The sequence below is a fragment of the Aythya marila genome, assembly GCF_965140915.1.
Source record: "Aythya marila genome assembly, chromosome: 19".
Taxonomy (NCBI): Eukaryota; Metazoa; Chordata; class Aves; order Anseriformes; family Anatidae; genus Aythya; species Aythya marila.
This window is the reverse complement of record NC_139060.1, coordinates 9415012-9438143: the sequence shown is the minus strand read 5'-3', so window position 1 is coordinate 9438143 and position 23132 is coordinate 9415012. Positions and strand designations below refer to the sequence as shown.

At 51.6% G+C, this 23132-nt stretch overlaps 1 protein-coding gene across 5 annotated transcripts in view; it reads left to right on the top strand.

Moving 5' to 3' along the window:
• The window catches only part of KCNT1 (potassium sodium-activated channel subfamily T member 1), a 66887-nt gene that overhangs the window by 2681 nt on the left and 41074 nt on the right, over positions 1–23132 (top strand). For all 5 annotated transcript variants that reach the window (XM_082775388.1, XM_082775389.1, XM_082775387.1 and 2 more), the window contains exon 2: positions 10653–10814. In XM_082775388.1, coding sequence (XP_082631514.1) covers positions 10653–10814 — 162 coding nt within the window. The remainder of the gene's footprint in view (positions 1–10652; positions 10815–23132) is intronic.

Here is a 23132-nt window from a genome sequence, read left to right as displayed (position 1 = left end):
GTTAACCATAAAAGCACTTAAAGGACTGTTTGGAGAACAAATACACATTTCTGGCACTTAGGGTACACATAGCCTAAATTTTACTTTCCTACCTCATGGGAAACATGGGTAAATGTTTGTACAAGGAGCTAGGCTGTCACTTAGGGGAATACAGGATTTCCTCCTGGCCAGAAGCTCTGCTTCCTCCGCCTTGCCCATGTAAGGGCACTCTGGCAAGGAGCAGTGATGGATGAGAGGCCATATGGAAGGGCTCACTCGAAAATACCCTGCACAAGCAAGGGGGCCTGCGAGCGAAGCAGACGTGCAAGAGCAGACGCGGCTTTTCCACCCGCTGCCTCCCGTCACCATGGCTTATTTCAGAAGAAAAAGGCGAACCGAGAAGACACGTGTGGCGGTACCTGGAGAAGCTGTTTAGGAGCATCGCGGCCGTGCCTCAGACGTACGTGGCTTTTCTCGTGTCTGGTTTTGCAGCCTCCTCCAGGAGCGCTGTCTGTGCGCCGCCCGTCCCGTGCCGGCTGGGCACCTCGCCACAGCCTTGGGATCTGATCCCAATGGGATCTGCGGGGCACAGAGGCACCGGTGCGAGCCCTGGAGAGGCTGAAGCTGGGGGCTGGAGAGCTGCAGATGGGGGAGGGGGGGCATTTGTGTCACTGGTGTGGCACCGTGGGACCTGTCCCTGCACCACGGGGTGTGCTTCACTGCTGGGTTTATTTGCTCCGAAGGCTTCTCGGGGGCTGTGGTGGCTGCCTCTGTTATGGGGCAGCATGTTGATCCTTTACGCATCCACTGTGCCTCTCTGCTTGCTGCTGCCCTGGCTCCTGGGTGTCCTGGGTGGAGAGAGGCAGCCGCTTTCTGCTCCGTGCTCATGGAGGGGGCTTGGTCTCAACGGGGGCTGTGCTGCAGCGGGGTCTGCCCCCAGTCCCACTGCACTGGCAGCCAGGATCGTGCTCGCTGTCCTGGCAGTCGCAGCCAGGCTGAAAGCAAAAACAAAGCGGCAGCAAAAAACCGCCTGGAGGCATCGCCTGCCTCTCTGGCAAGAGCCTCTGCTGGGGCCAGGCCAGCCGGGTGCCCGCTGTCCTTGGCTCTCCAGGGCTTCGTCTCGATGCGAGGGCTGGTCTGAGTCCATGAAGGATGTGAATGCAACAGAAAGACATCGACTAAAACTGGGTTCGGGCTCAATGTGCACACTCCTCTGGGCACAGGATGGCTCTCCCACGGCTTCTCCTGCTCCACTCTGGGTCTGTCGAGTGACCTGGCTCGATTCAGCGGAGGAGTGGTGCCTGTAGCAGGCAGCCTGTAGCTCTCTTTCCACTTCCTGGAAATGAGTGGCAAGATGCTTCCTTGGCAGGGCTCGCGCTGAACCAGACTCTGTAGCTAATTAATGACCAGCTCTGCCAGGCTAGATTACCAGCTTAGACATTTATCAGCTTCCAAAAAGCCAACCTCGTGGATTGCAACAACAGTTGTGGCTGTGGGGATCTTGGCCTCCCTGTTCCAGGAGAAATTGCAATAGGGAGCCATAAAACTCCAGGGCCAAACACCATGTATTTTCAGTGTTTATCTAGCAGAGATAAGAAGGAATTCTGCTCTTGTTTTCCTCAGCTGCCTAGGACGGGGCAGCACGCAGGAGCCTGAAGTCCAGGGCTGGGCACATCTGTCAGCAGGTGGTGCTGCTAAAACCATCCTGCAGCACCCGACCATCATTGGAGGAAGGGTTTCTGAAATGTCCTTGCTATTGCATTTAATTAGAAAATGCCATTGGGGTCTAGCATGGCTGTGTCACCCTTCGCTGGAGGGCAGCAAAGTAGGTCATCGCCTGTGTTCAAGGCTTTCTCTGCTCTGCAGAAATATGTGCAGCATCTATTTGGATCCTCCCAACTCTCCAACGGAGACCTCTTCCTGACCTCCACACATGGTTCCCAAGTGCCGCACTCAATTTATTTTGGAGCCTTGTTAATATTTCTCTTGCGTCCGTGCCAAACTGTGCCGGACTGTGGAACAGCTCATTCATTCTTCTTGTGAATAAATACAGACAAGTGGCCGTGCTAGGGTGAACCCAGGTGCCTCTGGCCCTGTGGCTGGTGGCAGACGCTCGGGGCAGGCACAGCACAGCCCCTGGTTGTGCTGCTGGGGCTGGGACCGTGTCCCATGGCTGTGCTGAGCCACAGGGATGGATAACTCCCTGGGGACCTGCCTGGTCCCTCTTAAACCTATTACTTTCTGCCTCCACCAGAGGATGTAGCTTCTCTGAAGCGGTTGGTCTGTGAAAGCACGCTGCTTGAGCTGCTTTCTGCTTGAGCCCTGCTGCCCTGTAATTGCCCAGGGCTCCTGCAGCTCCAGTGATGTGCTCCTTGGTCGCTCTGTCTGATCTCACCTCCCTTTCATCGCGTCTCTTTCCAGGCTTAAGGCTCCTCCTGGTCTATTTAGTTTCTCCTTGTACAAAGTGCTTTACATCCCCGTAGTCAGCTCTGTTGCCCTTCTCTGTGCCACATCATCTCTGAGGAGGGGAACCAGAACCGTGCACGGCTCAGTGCGGGTTTGCCTGCAGCCTAACAGCCTCTGCTCGGGTTCTGCTCCTCTTCTCCGACCACCACTGACAGGCATCTGCTGACTCCATGGCATTCTCTGCAGTGACTTTGGTCTTTTCTGGCTGCTAATTTGCAGACCTTTTAGTGCCTGTGCGGGAATATGTTACCCCCCTTCCTCCCCATTTGGGATTAGTTGGCATTTACTGATGCTAATTTTCGTTGTTATTTTATCATCAGGTCACACAGTACTGTAAGATCCTCCTGCAGCTCTTCACAGTCAGGTCCAGGCTTGGCCATACTGGATAATTTGGATTCCTCACCATCACTTCCGAATTCACGGAATAGCAGCGAGCCTTGTGGGACCCCACAAACAACATTTGCTTCATGTTGCCCTCCTGTTTGTTTCCCGTCTCCTAATCCGGGAGATATCCCCCCCTTCACCCCATCACAGCCCTGGTCTGGCAGGCAGGTTGACAAGCCTGCCTCTCGGGGTTTATTCCTGTAAGCCTTTGTATCCCCGAGCGATGTGCAAAGACTCTTCCTCCTCCCACGCCTCTATTATTTTCTGCTCTCAGTAGAAGGGAGCATTCTGCAGGGGTCTGGAGTGCCGAGAAGTTTCTTCTTTGTGCTTTGTTCCTGGCTGCTTAGAGCAGAGGGGAGGATTTTCCCAGCAGATCATTAGCAAGAATTAGCGGTGTCCTGATTTTGCAGCCTTTTTTTTTTTTTTTATTTTTTTTTTATTTTTAATATGAGCCTGAAAAGGATTGGGCACTGGCAGATTTCGGAGGGCATGTAAGAGCTGGGAGCAGAAGGGTGAGTGAGAGGATCCCGTGCTGTGGGATACCAGGTGTGCCGTCCGTTCCTGGGTATAACGATGCTGGGGATTAACGAGCTCGGCCTGGAGGGGCTCTCCTTGCTCATCCTGATGGCAGCTGGGAGCAGGTAGCTTTCTCCTGCCTGCAGCCAGGCATCTACAGAGATGAGGCTTTTGGCTGGCTCCCAAGGTGGGGTGGATGAAATCAGTCCCAGGTAAGCTCCGTGTGGGGAAGGGAAGCCCCAGGAAAAATAAATAAATAAATAAATAAAAGATTGGGGCAACAGCACAAGGGCAAAGGACTATCAAGGCTCTGTCAAGGCTCAGTTTAGCTGGAGGAAAGCTTTTCTGCACCCCAGGCTGGAGGGAGGAGGTCTGCCTGAGTCTGCAAAGGGGCGTGCTGGCAGGATGGAGCCTGCAATGGAGCAGTAGGGTCTGTGGGGGGATGAGGAGTGTTTGCATGGGAGAGCTGAGACCCACTCGGCCTTCTGGCCTTCCTCGCGGTGTCAGCAGCTGGAGCAGGGTCCCCAGGGACAGCTGCTGGGTGATGTGGGAAGGGTGACACGGGAAGGGACACAGCACAGCGAGGCTGGGTGGCCGAGGAGCACTCAGGCTGCAGAGCCTGGGCCAGGAGCGTGTGTGCAGCCAGAAAGGTTTTCAGGGCATCCGAAAAGACCTGAAACCTTGGAAAAAGGGGGACAGAGACCTGTGGGCGAGGTTCCTTGTGGCATCTCCAGCTTGTGGACAGATGGGCTGCCCCGGGGCTGGGCAGTGAGCGTGGCTGCATTGAGAAAAGCAACAGCTAAAGGAGGTGAGCAGAGGAGTCACTGAGGTGTGGGGGCTTGTGGTGGTGTCGGTAGGAATTATATCCCCTCCTTACACAGGGAATAGTAGAGGGTTGGCTAGTGGCTCCAGGAACAGAGCCGGGGGCTGTGATGAGTGCATTGCTCTCTTTTTAGTTTAATAATCTGTTTCAGTTTAATTTTTTGTGGTTTGGCAGGAATTGTGAGCCTGTTGTCCCTGCCCGTGGCAGCACCCTGTCACTGAAGGCCCGGTGATTTCAGGGAGCCCGGGGTGCAGAGCTCAGAAATCCCCCCAGCGACACCGAGGGGCCTCGTGGCATGGGATCGTGAGGGAGGGATTGCTTCTTACTCCCAGCAGCATCTGTCCTTGTTGCTTGGCTTCTTGAACTCTGGGAGCAATTCTGCTTTTAAGTGAGCTTGCACGTGCTTCCAGGCCACCTTGCAGACCCAACATCATGATAAGGACAAAGGCTCCAGCCCTTGCTGGGAAGGGCTGAACTCGGGGAATCCTGCTCTTCAGCAGCAGCGTGTGAGGGGAAAATCCAGTCTAATGGTGAAATCCATAAATAGCCCCAGAGATCACCGGGTCAGCAGCTTCCCGGCAGGGTTAGCGACCTCAGTTCACAGGCTGGGAGCATTTTGGGTTTGTCCTTCCCGCACAGGCTGCTCATGGCTGCGGTGCCGGGAAGGGCCGGGCAGGACAGGTGGCCATGGGCAGGGACTGTCCTGGCCTAGGCCGTTTGAGTCTGGGGGGCTTCATCCCCCCAGAGATTAGCTGTAACTAAATGCATGTCACAATTTGGAACCTGTTTCTGTGCCTCGGTCTTGCACCACTGGTGTGGCAGCCCCAGGCCAGGCTGGCGGAGGAGGGAGCTGGTCTGTGCCCAGGGCATGCAGCCTCTGCTCCCCTCCTCCTTTCCCCCGACATTATTTTGGCTCCTGGGGCATCAGCCCAACGTGTTTACCTCTGCCAGGAGCAATCACTGCTGGTGCAAGGGCTGGGCCAGGGGAGCTTGATGCCGGCGTGTTTCTGCTGGGACAGGGGGGTGACAAGCCTCCTCGGCGGGGCTTCGGCTGCGGGGAGTTTTACCCTGCGGTACAAACTGTACGTGTGCATCAGGCCAGAAGGGAATGGGGATATGTGGCACTGAATTGCTAATACGGGGTTGTCTAATAAGAAAAACGACTCTGGACCTGGAAGGTACAATTTATACTTTTATCTTCTAGAAAATAGCATTGCCAGCGGGGAGAACGCTTGCGGAGTTGTGCACTGACTCACGCTTCCTGTTAGTTTTCAAAGTGAAATACACAAAATGCTAAATTTTCTGCAAGGCCTGTGGAGCTAAATTGCCTCCGCTTGTTGAAAGCGAAGCAATAGATGGATTCGTCAGAGGTCTGAGCGGTTTTATGTAGAAGTTTTGAGCAACTGCAGCCCCTGCCATGGACAGTGTGGCTGTTCAGGGAGATGCAAATGTGGATGCAGGAGTTAAATTTGGGAGACCGAGCACTTCACATCTTGCATGTGTGTGTGGGGATGTTCTGCACCTGCTGTACCCACTGAGCATGGCCTGGGACAAGGCTGCCAAAAGCAGCTGGAACGGTGGCATGGACGTTATGAGGGGCCTCTTTGTATCCTTTGGAGCACTTAAAACTCTTTTTGAATCAAGAAGTGTGACCATCCTACAAGCAACAAGAAGCTGATAAAAATTAAATGACGTGGAAGCTGTTTGCTTGTAGACACAGAAATGTTTTACGAAGAAAATGGTCTTATTGAGGCAAACAGATCCCCTCTCATCTTCTCCTGATTCCCTATCTCTGTGTCAAGCTGAGGGCTGTAGTGCTTGGGTCTTCAGTGCCTGTCGTTTGAGCTCTTTTTCATGTGTGGTCGTGGAGTAGCACTGCAAGCTCACCAGTTCATCACTGCTGCCCCCACGCTTGGTCTGTGGGGTTGCCCTCAATGAATGCTCCTTTGGAGTGGTGTTTCATGAGGCTGTGCTGGGGCAGGCTCCATTTGTGCATCCTGCAGCACTTTTGTTCCTCGTGGATTATTTTTAAGGTTGGGAGGCATTCTGATTGCAGTTGCTTACCTCTTGGTTATGAGACTTGTGCTTAGAAGATAGATGTTTAAAATGTGTTTTTTTGGGGGGAAAAACCACATGTCGTGTGTGTGCTCTTCCCCAGCATGGCCCCTTGCAGAAGGGCACTCAGCTCCTGGCCAAGAGAGCAGTGCCCACGCGTGCAGCAGCCGCGCAGCCCAGCTCCGGAGGCTGTGCCTGCTCCCCACGCACTCGGCCATTAGGAGACCCCACAGGGATGTCACTCAGAAGGAAAAAAAAATAGAAGAGAAAAGAAGGGGTAATGACAACTGTAACCCGGTAACCATAAGAGCTGTGGGAGGAGAAGCAAATAAATGATGATTATATATATTTTAATAAATATAGAAAAGGAAAGGGCAGAATTTCCTGCAGGGCTCTGTTCGCAGGCAGCAGCTGATGGGATCAGGGCTGGGCGTGGGCCAGGAGCTTGGAGACCCACATGCTCTTGTGGGACCTCACTCTTAGTGCTGCAGAGGAAGAGAAGGGGATGGGACTCACCTTCTGGAGGGGGAGCTCAGGGTCCAGAGAGCTCCTGCTCCGAGGGTGAGAGATGGCACGGGCTGGCTGCCAAGCATGTCCTGCGCAGCATGCAAGGAAGCATCAGAGGAACTTGGGTTGTGTCCATCCTCATCATTGACGTATACACTCAAAAATAGTGGTAAAATCCTAAAACGCACTGCAACAAGCTACCAGCCTGTGGGGTGTCCTCTGAGGCAAGGCTGTCTCTGGGTGATAAGGACCAGAACCGTGTCTGATGAGCTCTGCAGGGCAGGCGGTGACGCTGAGCACCCGCAGCTGGGTGCAGGTGGGTGCCTGGGCTGTTGCTGCTCTCCTGCGTGTACCTTCAGTTTCTGGGGACCATGCTGCCATCAGCAAAGCTTTCCTGTATGCCCTCTGGGGAAATAAAGCAAGGGAAGAAGGAAAGAGGTCATTACAAGCCCATGCATGAGGATGCTTACCAAAGAAAACCAAGGCTGGTGCAGCTCTGTGACCTGGTGGAGCATGCTGCAAGGGGCAGTTGTGCTTGCTGAAATGGCCCTGTGACTGCGTCAGGCTGCAGTTCAGTGGTAGAAGAGAGTGATGGCGAGGTTTCAGGTGGATCACGCTCAGCTTGATCCCAGCTTGTGTGTTCCCAAGGCGCAGAGCAGGAGGGTGTCCCCCTCGCAGCACACTGCTTGCTGCGGGGAGCCGGCCAAGCTGGGGGAGAGACGGTGTCGTAGCGATGAAGTGGAATAGTGTTGAGGTTTCCATATGCTGATTACAGCGTGCATTTTTAGTTGTACGTGGCTCTGGAGGAAGGAAGGAAAGGCAAGATAAAAATAAAGCTGCAGTCCTGTATTTAGCTATAAACCACTTTGGGATTTTTTATTTTTTTTCCAGTAGTATTTGAAGACTATGCAATAAGCAAGCTTGTTCATGAATTTTTTATTTTATACCACTATTGCTTGGAAGAACTGTCTGTGTTTCTGTGGCATTTCTATAGCTCAGAATCCCAATGTTTGGGCGGAGAGGAGGGTTGCAAATTCTCTGTACCGATGTAAGGAAATCTGGGTGCACTGCAGTAGCACTTTTTTTCATGAAGCATCGATTTGCAACACATCTTAAAGTCAGTGTGTAGGAAAGATGTCTTTATCAAATAGGTGCTTGTGATATTTGTCTTACCAAACCTCCATCTGAAGCCAGAATAAAGAAATGTGCCAAACTGTAAAAATTCTGAATGATTCTATACGTGAGAATAAAAAAGGAATGTATGCAAAATGTAGGTGTTACTGTGGATGTGAGAACAAACTCCGATGCAAATACATAGCAGAAACTGTGTTTCCAAAGATACTGTATCGCTGGATTTTATTACAATTTCTTAGAAGCAATAAAGTACATTGGCAAATATTTGCTTTGCTTCATGAATTTGATGCATGGTCTGAGGCCAAAAGGGATGGATTAATTTGGTTTAAAAGGAATGATGTTAGAGAAACAATCAAACAAAGGCTTGACATTTGAAGAGGATGGCCATGCACAGATAAGGGTGCCCTTAGCTTCCAGTGGGTGCAGGGTCACGGCAGCCCTGCCTACCCTCACCCTACCCACACCAGGAAGGACGCGATGGCAGTGCTGCGTAAAGGTGCCCTTTCCACATGGCAGTCGGTGTGTCCAGAGCTGAGCAGCCTTAGCTTTGTGCCTTTCCTCGGGGAAAGGAAGCAACATCCTCGCTCCTTTAAACAGGCACCTAATAATCAAAGGCAATTGCTGTGTGTAACAATCCACTTCAGATGCAAATACAATTGCCCACAACTGGAGTCAGCACCTGGCTCCCCATTTTAAAGCATGCAGGATAATAAGTATATAAGTATAATGATGATTTTTCTTATTTATTCTTATTTTTTCTCTCTTTGAAAGTGCAAGTTTAGGTTGCTGTCCTGTTCCTCAAAGCAACAAGTCTCAGCTGGACCTGTGCTTTGCTGGGGGTGCTCCGGTGAAAGTAGGCTTTTGGCATAACTATGGTTGGGCTCTAAGAGGAAAGACTTAATTGTGGCTTTGTGATTAGATTAGCGTTAGATCCTCTTTTGCAGCGTGAGCTAGAGATGGACAGCTACCTTCTGTGCTTATATCAATTGATCCAGAGGGAGTCCTTGAGTTGACAGGAATTTGGTCTGATTTCTCTTATAGACCAAGTTTCAGATCAATTTTTATCTTAGAATAACCTCCATGAAGCCCAAGGCCCTGCACGGATGCATTACTCAGCACCGAGCCTCGGCTGCAGTGTGCATATGGTAGCTAAAAGGAACTGAAAAGCTCTGGGGGTGTAGAATTAAGTAGCAAAAAACCTAGTGAAAATCATCTGAAGTGCTGGGAGCGAGCTGCACTGTCTTCTGGGGCTGTGTTCAGCAGAAATATTGCATGCTGGTTGCTCTTCCAGAAAGTTACAACCAGCAGCTGCTCAGCACTTTGGAACCTCGTCAGCTGGGGAGTTATGTATGGGGTTGAGTTGTTAGAGGTAGGAGAAGATCTGGGGAGCCTCAGATCTCTGCAGCCTGCAGCAAGAAGTTAGATGTCTGCTTGTTGATAATCTACTGTCAAGCTATTTGAAGCTTTTTTTTTTTTTTTTTTTCTTTTTCTCCCCTGTATGAGCTTGTACGCTATGTGCTGGAGGCCAAGGGACGGTGGTAGGAGTGAGTCTTGGGGAGGCTTGGGGTGAGCCCCTTGGAAGTGCCTCTGGCAGGAGTTGGACCCTTCCAGCTGTTTGCATACCTCTCACTTCAAGCTTATGTGTGAGGGCAAAGAATTGTCTTGCTGCAGATGTGCCACATTCCTTCGTCTGAGCTCTCCCCCTCCATCCTGCTTTCCACAAAGGGCCGGTGAAACTGGAGTGACTCTCATGGTGCAGATTAATTTGAAATTGAAGTCAGGACCCAGAGGCTCGGGACCGGGGATCTTGCTTTGTGTGCCTGCACGTTGGCTCTCCAGGATTCAATGGCTTTGTTGCCTTGTGAAATGAGCTTAACTCCCATCAGCTCTAATTGGCAGCTCTAGATGGCATGGGGAGTGGTGTAGTACCCATGTTTGGTGAGTGTGGTTTGACAAAGGAGAGCAAAGACGCGCCCTTAGCATCTCGAATGCCAGTCTGGGAGCTGGCTGAGCTTCGCCTCTCTGCTGTGTGGCAGGAACAGGCTGCGTGTAGGTGACCGTACAAAGCCCTCTTTGTCTGAACCACCGCTTTGGATCTCTCCCAGGCTCCGCGATCCCCCGCACCTCTGATCAGAGGCGTGAGCACGCCGAGGGACGGGTGATATATCCTCTCGGCCATGACACTTGGCGGCTGGACAGATGACTGAGTCATCAGCCTTCGCGGTTTCTCGTTTAATACCGGGACTGTCCGGATGATTTAAGTGCCGGCAGTCTGGGGAGGAGGTTGTGCTTCTTCTGCTCCCGGCACAGCTGGGGAGCCGTCTCCTTGTCTCTCCACCATCCTTACTTTTTTTTCCTTGGGTGGTGGGGAGGGGGGTTGAGCGGAGGGGGAGGATCCGGCTTCGGCTCTCAGCTGTAGAGCTCCCCTGCGAGCTGTTTGATTTTCCCCTTGCCATTTCCAGGGGCTCCTCTCCTTGCGCAGCGAGCAGAGCCGAGCCGGGTTGGGGGGGGGAGGCCCGAGCTCTGCCCCCTCCCCACTCCCGAAGCCGGCGGAGCCCCACGGGCGCCCCCATGCCCCCGGGGGGGGCGCTCTGCCGGGGGGGCGCCGCCGCCGGCCCCGCAATGTAAATGCACGGGCGGTGCGTGCGGGGCTGCGGGGGGGTGGGAGGAGGTACCGGGAGGGGGGGGGGGGGGACGGGCAGGGCAGGGCCGGGCAGGGCAGGGCAGGGAGCCCCCCCACCCCCCCCAAAACCCAATCTCACCGCCGCTGCCCCCTCGTCTCCCGCAGGCTCTCGTCGCCCGGCGGCTGCGGGGGCCGCAGGAGCGGGCTGATCCTGGACATCGCCGCCCTGAAGATGACGGAGCTGGAGTCCGAGGTGCTGCCCCTGCCGCCCCGCTACCGCTTCCGCGACCTGCTGCTGGGCGACCAGTCCTTCCAGAGCGACGACAGGTTCGGGGGGCTCTGCCACGGACCGGGGGGAGGGACACGGACCCGGAGGGGACGCGTGTACTGGGTGGAGGACGAGTACCCGGAGGGGGACGCACGTACCCGAGGGGGACAAGAGCACCCCGGAGGGAGGACACACATACCTGGGGGGGTCACATGCCATTGGGGGGACGACGACCCAGGTACCCGGGTGGGGACACACGATCCTGGGGCCAGGGGTCGCACCCCGGGCCCCGCAGAGCTCTCCGCGGTGCTGAGCGCGCCGGGTGCGGAGCTCTCCGCGGTGCTGGGCGCGGGGCTCTCCGCGGTGCTGGTGGCGGCCGGGGGTGGGCGCCGGGTGGCGTTGGGTACATCGGGGTGCTGGGGTGGGTTTGGAGGAGCCGGGGGGCAGGAGGAGGAGGAGGGTGGGCCTGTGGGCTCGTCCCGGGAAGCTGGCGCTGCGGTGTGCGTGGGCACGGCTCGGGTGGGGGGCACGGGGAGCGCGGGGGCATGTTGGGCACTGGGAGTTGTGGGGGTACTGGGGAAGCAGATGTGGAGACTTGAGGGTCTGCCAGGCAGTCTGCTGTCCCTGGGAGTCCTGATAAGGGATGGCGAGGATGAAAGGGGTTGCTCTCTGGGAGGTGGATAGCGTACAGATGGCGAGGTGAGGGGCTGGTGAAACTCCCCGTTAAGCCGTGTGCATGAGTGCGTACGTTTATTTCAGAAGTAAAGCTCAGCCAGCCTGTTCTCAGAGGCTGTCTTTGCGGCAGGGAATGCCGATAGGAGCAGATTGACTCAAAAGAGCTGCTGTGGATGTGGCACAACTCTCCCTTTCTTGGGCTGTCTAGGGAAATGGGCTTTGTGGCTTGAGCACCAAGCCTGCTGTTCCTTCCTGGCTGGTGGGGGCTTATTACTGGGTTGACTGAGCTAAAGCGAGAGGAAGAATGTCATGAGAGGCAAGTGAATTCCATAAGAGGAGCAATTACATGGAGAACAAGAAGAATAACTGTCCTTTCAAGTCTGTTCATATGATAAAATTCAAGGAGCTACACTGCCAGTGGGGAATCAAAAAGATTGTCATCTTTTTCCATCAACTGATTGCACGATGTGACCAGGGAGAGCTGTTGAAAATCCCTCTTCCACTGCTGCCGAGTTAGCTTTTGGGTAGCTGCTGTGTATCTGGTAGACCTGAAACAAAGCTTTTGTGCGTCTGTGTTAAAAGGTAGTCTCATTAGTTCATGCATAAATGTCAGACAAAATATATATATGAATTTGGGTTTGAGAATGTGGGATTTACAAATGCTCTAGATAAGCATTCCTAACTTTTATAGCTGCATAAAAATCAGTCTTTCTCAAAAATGAGTCTGTGATCCTTATGTTTTTAAAGCCCAAATTTCCCTACCAGGCATTTAAACATTAATATAGTCTTCTGGTATCAAGTGACAGGTTGTTTGGAAATTCTTGCTGTAGAAAATATCTGAATTTCAGAATGGTTATGATACGGATCATTAGAATAAGTTTGAAGTTCAGCATTTCAGTAGTTTTCATATGTAAGTATTTTAATGGAACAGAAGTGCAGAAAATAGCAATTATAGATTGTGTTTCTTCAGTGTTTCACTGTCATAACCCTTACTTTTCCTTTTCATCTAGATTTCAATGTTTCCGATTCAGAATCTCTTTAATTTTATTGTGGAGATACTCTGGGTTATTTTGGCAAATTCATTAGCCTTGTTTCTCAAGGTGTCTTTGTTTCACCGCCTTTGTGGGCTGTTATGTTTAGCTGTTTGGCTTTCCTTTCATTTAGAAAATAACTTCACAACGTGTTTGGGAGTGCAAATTTAGGAGCACATCTCTGCTGTTTGCATGTGGGCTTCTTGACCCCACTGGGAGTCTGGGGAGCCTCTGCTGAGGGTTTTTGGCAGTGTCACTGCTCGGCCTCCGTTTCTGTCCAAGGCCATAGTGGTTCTGGGCCTTAGAGGTGAAGCAAAGTCTCCAGAGTAGCTGTCACTATTAGGTTAATCTGTTCCAAACCAACTGAATCAGTAGCTGATTTAGGCCAGCAGAAGAAAAGCAGACAGCCTTTTAGGCTATGCTGTGCTTATAAATACCGAGCAGCTCGGAGATGTGCTTTGAAGTGCTTTGCTACAGCACTGGGATGACTGTGGTATATTTATTAATCCATCCTCATCAGAGAGGATGCTGAGGAGACACCAACCCTGATCCGAGGTAAAAGAATGAGGTAATGCTGGAGCTTGAGGAGATTGCTGGAGCTTGATGAGAGCTTGCTGGAACAAGTGGGCAATTAGAGAGATGTGGTGTGGCAGGAGGAGAGATCGTGTCCAGACAACCCACAGAACTGAAAGAACTAATCAGTGAATAGGCAGGTGGAAAACATGGTGCCTATTTTACTTCTATTTTTGGACTGCGAAAGGTGAAGATAGTCAATCTAACCAAGTAAGGTTTATCCTTTGGCAGGTAGACCGATTGACGTGAAAATTAAAATAATACTTTAAGCGTTGTGTGGAGGATGTTAATAAATCAGCCAGGAAACAAATAGGAAAAGACCGTCTAGAAGAGCAGTGGGGGAGGTAAGTGGATTTGTGCAATGGGGAGTGAAAAGCCTAATGACAAGCAAATCTAGAGTTATCAAATGGAAATGCTCCTTCCAACGTCGTCTTATTCGTGTTTGGAACTCGCTGCCGTGAGGCATCTGGAAGACTTGGGGCTTAGCTGTGTTTAAATGCAGTGCAGCTGTATTTAAATGCTGTGCTTGGCATTTTTGCAAGGCAGGTCATTTAGTTTATAGAAACAGGATTAACTGCCATTCAGTTCTATGTTTCCAGAGGATACAAACTGCTGTCTCAAGGCAGAAATCTGACTAATGGGGACTGGGAGGTATTTTCTCTGGGGAGACTTCTCTTTGGGAATACAGGAGTTGCCTCACTCGCCTTTTCCAAGTCCTGTCTAGTTCAGAAGTTTCTTTCTTTCGTTTTGGAAGGTTCTGTCAATGTCAAAGATAAAGAGATTGGTTCTCCTCTGGGATGGCAGTGCTGCATGTCTTATCTCACTCGTGTTTTGCTGTCGTGAAAGTCATTCAGAGCCACTGGAATAGAGCAGTAAAGGCAGAGCTTGCGGTGTCGGGCCTGTAACAAAACGAAGGTGAAGAACCAGGGGAACAAATCCTGCTTTTACCTGGCTACCCTTTCACCCACTTGGCACACAACTCTTCGGATTATGGGAATCCTCTGTGCTGTGGAAACCCTGTGTGTGTAGGGGCAAGGCCAAGGGCTGCTGGTGGAAGGGAGAAGGAGCTGAAGGTAGGATCCCACCAGTGCTGCAAGGAGGGCTTCTGTTCCGAGGTGATCCTGGTGTTTGCTGATTAAAGGCAGCTGAGAAAGCACATCTGCTGAATTGATAAATATTGTTTCATACTGCAAGCTGTGGCATCCCTTTGATCTTTGCTGCCCTGACTACAGCAGTTTTTGATCTCTTGTGTTCTCTTTTCTTGGGCAGTGTTGACAACTGTGTTGGGGCATGCTTAAAAAAAAAAAAAAAAAGCCCATAAATAAAATTAAACTATCTCAGAGCAGCACCATTAGGAACTTATCGTTGCCTAATTTAAATAGTCTGAATACTTTCCAGAAAATCGTCATCATCACAAGCCACAGTCCTATTTACAGTAGCAAGAATTAATGGATATCACTTTGATTAAGTGCATTTTCTGAGACTAATTATCAGCAAAGAACCATTTTCATGGGTGAGGAAGCTTGGAAGAGCTGCTTGTGCAGAAGAATTCAGCAACATCTCTATAAAATTTTTAACGACTCTTTTTCAAATCAAAGATTTTTCATATGTTGCATAACCAGAAAAAGAGAAGGTTTTAGCAACTAGGGCGAATTCTTTTAAATTTCTGCTTCCAAGTTAGATAGATTTTGAAAGCTTCTCCCTCTGTTAAGAGGTGGCAGGTTGGATTATACATGGCAAAAGCAAGCAGTAGTGCTGAAATATCAGACTTGTAGGATATTATACTTGTAGTTTCATGCTAACATGCCCAAAGTGACATCCTCATTGGATGCATCATTACATTAATGAAAATGAGCCCAGTTCGGTGTCTTTCTGTCAGGTCTCCTGAATATATCTGCAGCTGAATCCCCACTTCATTGCCATTTGATTTAATGGGTAATTTCTCTCATTTTATTTGGAAGATGTGGATCGTAATTGAAAAATCTCCATGTGCGTCCAAAAGCTAAAGACATTTATTTCTGTGATGGTGAGGTAATGGTCAATATTTTAGGTTTTGGCCTGTAGTGTCAGCGCAGGCTGTACTGGCTGTACTAAGTGGTAAAGCTTTGTGCTTGGATTTAGGAGATCCAGCTCTGCTGCACCTCTCTGACACAAAACTCCTCTGGCTGAGGCTCTCAATTTGCCAGAAATTTGGTCGCTTGCTTGAGAAAGAAAGATTTATTGCCTAGTAGCCAGGTCCACCAATAAGTCACTGTTAAGACCCTATTTTCCACCATCCCTGTGTGCAGAATCTCACCAGGGGTGACTCAGTCTCACTTGTGACGCCCGAGCCCTGCTCCAAATTGAGTAATAAATAACTGGGGAAGATGCTGGGATCCAAAACCGAAATGTACAAGTGCCTGCGTGACCACTCGGATTGAATTGCATCTTCTCTGCTTTTGCCACCTGGCAAAGCAAAATCAAAACCTGTATTAATGGGATTAAGCTGTTTTCCTTAGTCAATGCTTTGTCAGAAAGCCTTGGCCTGGTGCTACTCAGGAAAGTACGGGCTCCTGGAAGCTCAGGCAGCCTGCAGCCCTAACACCCCTCCCCGAGCCAGCCCCTCGTGCCTTCCCAGAAAAGGCTGGGCGGGTGGTGAAGCTGTTTCCAGAGAAAATGCCAGTGTGCCATCATGCCTGCAGCTCTGCTGTGCCATCCAGGGCTGTGGATAAGACCAAGTTCAGTCCCCAGGTGCTGCCTGAGCTGTTGGGGGCTGGACACGCTGCACGCAGGGCCCACAAACACATCACAGGCAGGGCTGCAGTGGCTCCTGGCCCTTCACACATGCAACACCGAAGTGCATTGCCATGGGGTCCTCAGCCCGGCTGCTGGTGGGCTGTGTGGGAGGGCAGAGTGTGTTGGGAACCTGGGGCGGCTTTATAAAACAGATATGGCTTTCCCTCTGTTTGTAGATTATTGTTTTTTTAATGATATATGTCTTTCTTAATTGTGGTTTGCTTTTTCAGTTGTTCTGAAAGGCCGTAGTGATGGTTACTAATGGGGTGTCTTAACTGATGTGGTGCTCAGGGTTTTTTTGAACTGAGGTTTCCTTGTACCTATTGATGTGCCGTTGAGTATTCATCTTAAGGCAAGAACCCCTGGACGTCAGCAGGAATATTAGTAAAGTTATGAAAGTAATAGAGGAAGAGAAGAAATGCACTTCTCTTACAATTATATCTATTATTTTATAAACAAAATGTCATTACTCTTTTCAGGAATATTGCTTTTACTGTCAGCAGCGGGCCCTTGCTGGCAATAAAAGCGAGTGCACATAGCAGCCTCGTGGAATGAGCGGAGGTGTCCCAGGGGTGATGCAGTACGTACAGCTGTGCCGCGATGAAAGGGAAGCACAACATTGATTTTCAGTTATTTAGCACAACTTAACACTAAGGGCTCCAATTTCCATCCCTCCCTGGTGTATTTTCTCCGGCTTATTTACTTTCAGCTTGGTTTCCATTCAATTTGTTGGGAGCGTGGGGAGCAGAGCGCCCTGGGGGCGGCTGGGCTGGGTGTTGTGGCACGGTGCGGGCAGTGTCACCCCGGCTGAGGAGCCATCCCCCAGCTCCCACTGTGTGCTGGAGCAGAGGGGAAGAGCAGGGACCTGGGCACACAGTCAGGGGAGCACCAGGCTCCCCACAGGATAAAGAACCATGCTGACAAAAGGAGGATTTTTTGCTCCTTTTGACGAGTTTTTAGGGCAGAATTGCCTTTCTGCTTGCTGCTCCCGGGAGCTCCTGGGCATGGCTTGGCAGCCACTTGAGCGTGCTGGTACAGAGCAGAAATCACACAGAAGCCAGTGAAAGAAGCTTGGCTGTGTGTAAGATCTCGGCACAGATCTACATGGGACCTGGCTCACTTTTTGCACCGGGGAAGCATCAAGAATATGAGTCTGTGCCCATGGATCTGGCCAAGCAATGATGATATTTGTCGTTGCAGCAAACCCTCTGCCTGCAGGAATTAACAGGAGGGCTGCGCCGGCTTTGGGGAGGTTGGGAGGTCACAGTGAGACCGTGGCTGTCACATCTGCTGCAATGACAGCACGAGAAACAGCTTGGCAGCTCTAGCTGTAATTGCAGAGAATGCATTACGTTTTTTTCTGCTATGTTTTCCCACCACTTGAAGTCACAGTTGCATCCTTGTTCCCGAGGGAAACAATTCACTGCCATTCTGAAGGTGGTGCTCGTTCCTTTTCCTCTGCACCGCCTGCTCGGGGAGACGGGTGCTGGAGCTGCGGCCTCCTGCAGCCAGCCCGGCCCCTCTCGCAGACCTCTGTGTGGTCACAGTGAAACAATCGCAAGCAGATCCTAAATAAATCGGTCAGAAAATCCCTGTGTAAGGCGCAGCATCTCAGAAACCTCATTTTGTGCAGCACACAGGTTTAGAGAGAAATAAGGGACCGCAGTTTGAACTCTCTCTTTCCGAGACGTTCCACTCAGGGTTAATTTTATAGTCTACTATTTTCAGCTCTGCTTATCAACAGGGAAGTGAACACATTGCCTGCCAAAACCCTGCAGCTAGTGCAGATTTCCTTGCCATGCTGCATTTGCCTCTGCTCCATTGGCACCAGCTTGGATCTGTAGCAAAAACTACGGGTATTAATGTGCAAAGAAAATGCTTCACGTTCCTCGTTCCTGGCAGCTCAGTTAATGGGTTGTGCAGGCACCATACAAATGTGTCACCAGGTACTTGTGAAGCTGTGCTGGCTGCAGTTGGCACAGGAGGGCTTGGCAGTGCTGAGCAATTTGAGGCTGAGCAGCACCAGCCCAGGAGCCACTGGAACCGGAGGTTTCTTCTGGCATCGTTTTGTTACCAGCTGGATTACGTTGGTAGGAGATAACTTATCTCACATTCCTCCTCATCTGTCAGAGGGTTTGGAGTTACGGATACACAGGTGCCTCTCACTTTGTGTAAAACATGATGTTGAGCTTCGTGTGCTGTCATTACCTTCCTTCCTTTCTTTTTGGGAGTATTTAGCTGCTGTTACAGCGAGCACAGCTGCCTGTGTTACCACAGGGGGCTGATCAGAGCCCAGCCAGCACGAGAACACTGCTCCTGTGGGGCTGACGGTCCCTGGGGAGGCAGCATCTCAGTGTCCCCGTCCCTGCACCTTGCTTCGTGTCCTCACATCTCCCCTGTACAGCTGGGGGAGGAGGCTCCCCAGGCTGCAGGTCCCCTGGGTGCATTTCAGCATCACCCCCTCAGTGTTTCTAGGTGATAAATACTTGGTAATGAAGGAGTTGGTGGTGACAGAGTTGAAATACGGGGCTTAAGTGTTGGGAGGGCAGATAGGTTGTGAACCTGAGTGCTTGACTAGAGGATTAAAGTAAAAAAAGGGCATGATCTCCAAGTCTCTGACTCAGAAAACCTATCCTTCAAGCAGGTAGCCTGTGATATAGGATCAAGAAATGCTCTGCACCGGTTACGTTAGCTTTCAAGCATCCTGAAGCATTATTTTCTGTTCTAAAGATTACCTCAGACCATTCATTGTGGGTGACAGATGTGCCCTGCAAGGGCCATCTGCAACTTTCTAGAAGAGCTGCAGGAGCTCCGAGTCACTTTGCCCCCTTGTGCTTGCTGTGGGGCCTGTGGTGCACGGTCAGTGCTTGTGTCCTGCAGGAAGGCAGACCAGACTGCACGGCTCCCCTTCCATCAGCTTGCTTTGGGAGGTGTCCTGGGGCTGTGGGGCTTCATGGACAAACAGGACACAGAGCTGGTGTTTTATGGACAGCAGCTTCAGGATCGTGCCACCTTCAAAACAACTGCAAAGTGTTTAGTCCCAAAAAGCCCACGAGTTTGGGAACTGAAGTCTCTGCAGTCAGGTAGATTTTTGCTGGGCACCTGGGTGTAGAAAAACCCAGCGGAAACCTGCCTGGACTTTTTCCCATTGAACAGGCTCCGTCTTGAGACAGAGCACAGCTCATTCTCACCCTCTCCCCAAGCAGATGCCGTCGCTGCTTTTCCTTGCCTATTTTTTGCAGCTGTTGTGTGGGTGTGCAAATGTGCGTCCATGGTGTGCAAGAGCCGTGGCTCGGAGAGCTCAGGGCCAGGCCAGGGCACGGCTGCAGGGAGGAGAAGTGGTGCAGGAGGCTGGGCTCACAGCGCGTGGGGTCAGCGGGGAGCAGGATACCAAAGAAGTGATTTGCTTCAAGGGAGAAAGATTTAAGTATGGTGAGAGAGGGGGAGCACACAGCTGGTTGTTGACTCAGTGAGGCAGAAAAGCGAGGAAGCTGCTTTGGGTGGCAGGGGGGCTCCCCTGGGGAGCCCCCAGAGGGCTCGTGGGGCACGTGTGGGACGGGCCCTAGGTCGTGTCTGCTCGTGTCAACGCTTTCTGTGTCACAAATGACTTTTGCTGCTGTTCTTCCATAACACCGTGGCAGAGCCCTCTTGAGGACAGCGCAAACACGACTCCTGTCGGACCGAGCTCCCCGGGCCCCCTGGTAAAACTGTGATTTTTGTTATTCTCTCCGGAACGCCTCACTGTCATCTGTCTTCTAGCTTCTGGCTGCGGCTTGGCACACAGCTGGCAGCAGTGGGTTGAATTCGCTGTCTGTGGCGTGCAGGGGGAGCCTGGTGCTGGTGTCGTCCTGGCTGTGGTTGCTGAAGCTCTTGGAGTTAAGTGTGGAAGTGGAGCTTGTGCTCCCCCTTCCTCCTGCGCCTCCTGCTTTCCTTCACGCGTTGGGTATTTGTTCTAGACGGCTGTGATGGGAGCCCCGGTGCTGTCCCTGTAACACTGATAACTGATGCCGCCTGTCACAACAGTAGGAGTTTTAAAAAAAAAAAAAAATCATTTTTAGGTTGGGTTAAACCCTCCCATCTTCTGCGACTGAAGATCCTGGGAATTCAAAGAAAGACTGAAGCCGCTGGGAATTCAGTCGCGTTGGATTTTGTTAAGCAGATGCTTTTTGAGTGAGGATTTCACCCGTGTGCGTGCATCCACGCTCTGCTGGCACTGCTGCCACGTGTGGCTGTCACCCGCAGTGCCACACGTCGACGGCCCCGGCTTTGAGGTGCCCTGGGGCAGGGATCTGCGGGGGTGTGCAGGGAGCGACTGCACTCCAGCGGCTGTGCTTGGATCAGTGACTGCGCCTCCTGCAACCCACGCAGGCTCGAGCAGGAGCAGGATTATTGCTTGGCAAACGTAGCAGCTACCTTCAGGCAGGGAGTGATTGCTGTCTGGGCTGCAAGTTTCCCTTCTGGGCCGCGGGTAGGTTGGTTGCAGAGCTGTTCTGTGTGTCTCACGGCCGTCCCCGGGCTCTGGTGGTGGCTGTTAGAAAAGTCATTGCTTTTATCAGTCCTTGCTGCACTCTGTTCCTGACCTCGGGTCGATGCAGGGCTTCTTGATGCTGTGTTGCTGCTATGGCCGTGCTGGCCCTCCGCGAGCCATTGCTTGCCAAGCACGAGGTGCAGCTCCCTGGTGGCAGGAGCTGCCGAGGAGAACGTCTCCCCTGTCGAGGAGAGGAGCGTTTCTGGGGAGCAGGTGGTGAAGATGCTCAGCAAATGTCAGCTTGAGACCTTGCCATTCTGTGGGCAGGAGTGACATCGCTGAGAAATGCGCTATCCTGTCATAAAGCAGCAAAAAAAATAAAAAATAATTTAAAAAAAAAATCAAACAGCTCAATGTTTACGAGGAAGGGAGGCCTTTGCCAAAAGCGGCTGTTTTTCCACCCCTGGGACTGGTGGAGCGAGCGCTTCACATGGGAGCCCTGCTCCAGCAGGCAGCGGGCAGGTGGCAGCGGCACGGCCAGGACGCAGCATATCAGTGGCCACACCAGGCACCAGCCCCTCGCCATGGGGACAGCTCCTCTCCTTCTTTTTTCTTGCTCCCAGCTTCATCCAGCTCTGTCCTTGGTTCAGGAGGCAGCTGAGGCTCGGGCGGTGCTGCCGCTGGTGGCTGACACCAACGTGAGCTCTGTGGCTTCCCGTGGGGCAGCCGGTGGCTCGTGCCTTTGAGGAAGGCTCTCGGCATGAGATCTTTGGCTGTTAGGACATCAGCATCGGGCCAAGATGTGCTGTCGTACTTTTGAATGCCGTAATAAATCACCACGAGCTATTTAATTGGAAATTAGCCCTCTTGCTGCACATAGCATGCTACTCGGTGTGTGTGTCAAAAATCTTAAACAGAAAGCTCTCCTGTGGACAGATGCTAAATGCATTTTTTCAAAGCTAAAATGCTTTCTACACCGTCTAAAACTTTTCCTTTCAGGCCGGCTCTGGGTGTGATTGCAGGACTGGGGCAGGGGAGAGCTGCACAGCCCTAAAGAAACTCATCCACCCAGTGTCCACGTGTCAAAGTGTGAAGTGTGTAATTGCCTCTGGGCTAATAGCTCCGTATGGGAGTATTGCTTGAAAAATTTCTAATTTAATAAAATGGGTAGTAATTGGTTATTAGAAGAGAGCTTAATTGAAATAATTGCAATGCATGCTAGTGTACTAATTTAGCTTGGTATTTATAATGCACAGTCACATTGTTTGTTCAGGGCTAGAGGAAAGGGTATTAGGAGGTGCTCATATTTCTCAGCAAGAAGTTACAGCTGGTCCCTGGAAAGACATTTATTCGGTGAAGCTATTTAGTCACTGTTCCCAGGCTTGGATTCTGAAGACGGGCTCGCTTCATTACAGTTTGATGCAATTACGCCCACGCTGTTGGGAGTGGAGGCCTTCTCTGACACTTCAGTTCCCACTTCGGATGACTTTGGATTGGTCTTTCTAGTCATCCAGAGCAGCGCCGCCTCTCCGGCACGGTGACATACGCTTCCTGACACGCTCACGCACACAGGCGTGCATGAGTGTGCTCGCCCACCAGCCGGCATGCAAGCAGGAAAGGGGCCGCTTGCCTTTGCTGTGCACCTTCTCACCCCCTCTTGCCTCAGGTTCGTCACTGCCTACATATGTGCCTTCGGTTCCAGTTCGCTAAATTGGCACCGCGAGGTTTCCCCGTGCAGAGAAAGGATTCAGAGAATCCCTCTGGGCTGGGCTGATCCCTCGTGCTGCTGTCACTGAGCTGTTGTACGGGTGTTTCTGTGAGCTGGAAAGCTCTGCTGCGGGAGCTGACGGCCTGCTGGGTCACCAAGAGTGCCGCGTGGTGGAGGGACGGTGGCACAAAGAGCTGTAAGGTCTCACGAGCCTCGGCCACAGCTGGCATCCAGCGATTGCTCCTCTTTGTCTTTCTCCAAAGTGCTTTTAACGCTCAATATTGTCACTTCGCTCGGACTTCCCACAACATCTGCACTTAGAACGGCCCAGTGCTGATGGAGAGGTTTATTGCCAGCAGCCATTGGGCTAAAATTGAGAGGAAAAACAATTTCTGGCCTGCTCTTGTTATGGTCTCTAATGGGAGATATTTCTTTCTTACTAGGAACTTTGCTTGTAAATGCATTTTAATGCCGGATGCAATGCTTTGTGGCTATGAAATGTTCAGAGCTGCCTTCCAGGGTCAAAAGTGGTGGTACAAAGATTTTTGCTCATGGACGTGCGCAGAGCACATTGCGTATGTATGAAGGACAGACGCTTCCCGATGGCGTGAGATAAAAACAGAAAAACAAAAAGCTGTGAAAAAGAGCAAAGCCCAGCTATCAAATCCTTGAGAAAACTGAACCCAATGGGTTGGATTTGATGCCCAGGGCCATTCCGATGGCTCGTGGCAGGGATGACAGGCGTGGAGCTGGGGTGTGCAGGCTGCAGCAGCAGGATGGTGCAAGGGATGCTCATGCTGTCCATGCTGGGGCTGCAGAGCTGGTGCTCAGCTTTGGGATGAGGTAGAAATCCATCCTGGCATTTGCCCCATGGGGTTGGTTAGGTGCATCCAGGGAGATCCTTTGCACAGAGAGGCTGTTCCGCCTCTGTGCTGTACAGGGAAGTGTCGTCGTCTCCTCTGATGTGCTTTTCTTTTTTTTTTTTTTTTTTTTTTTTCCAGAGCTGGGGATGCGCTGTGCTGCAGGCAGGCATTCCAGCTTAGGATTTAAGGCACAAATTGTGTTCAGCGTGTAACTTCGCTGAAGCAAATGGCACCATGCCATGCAAGGATTTGTCCTGCCGAATACTGCTGCTCCCATCCCCATG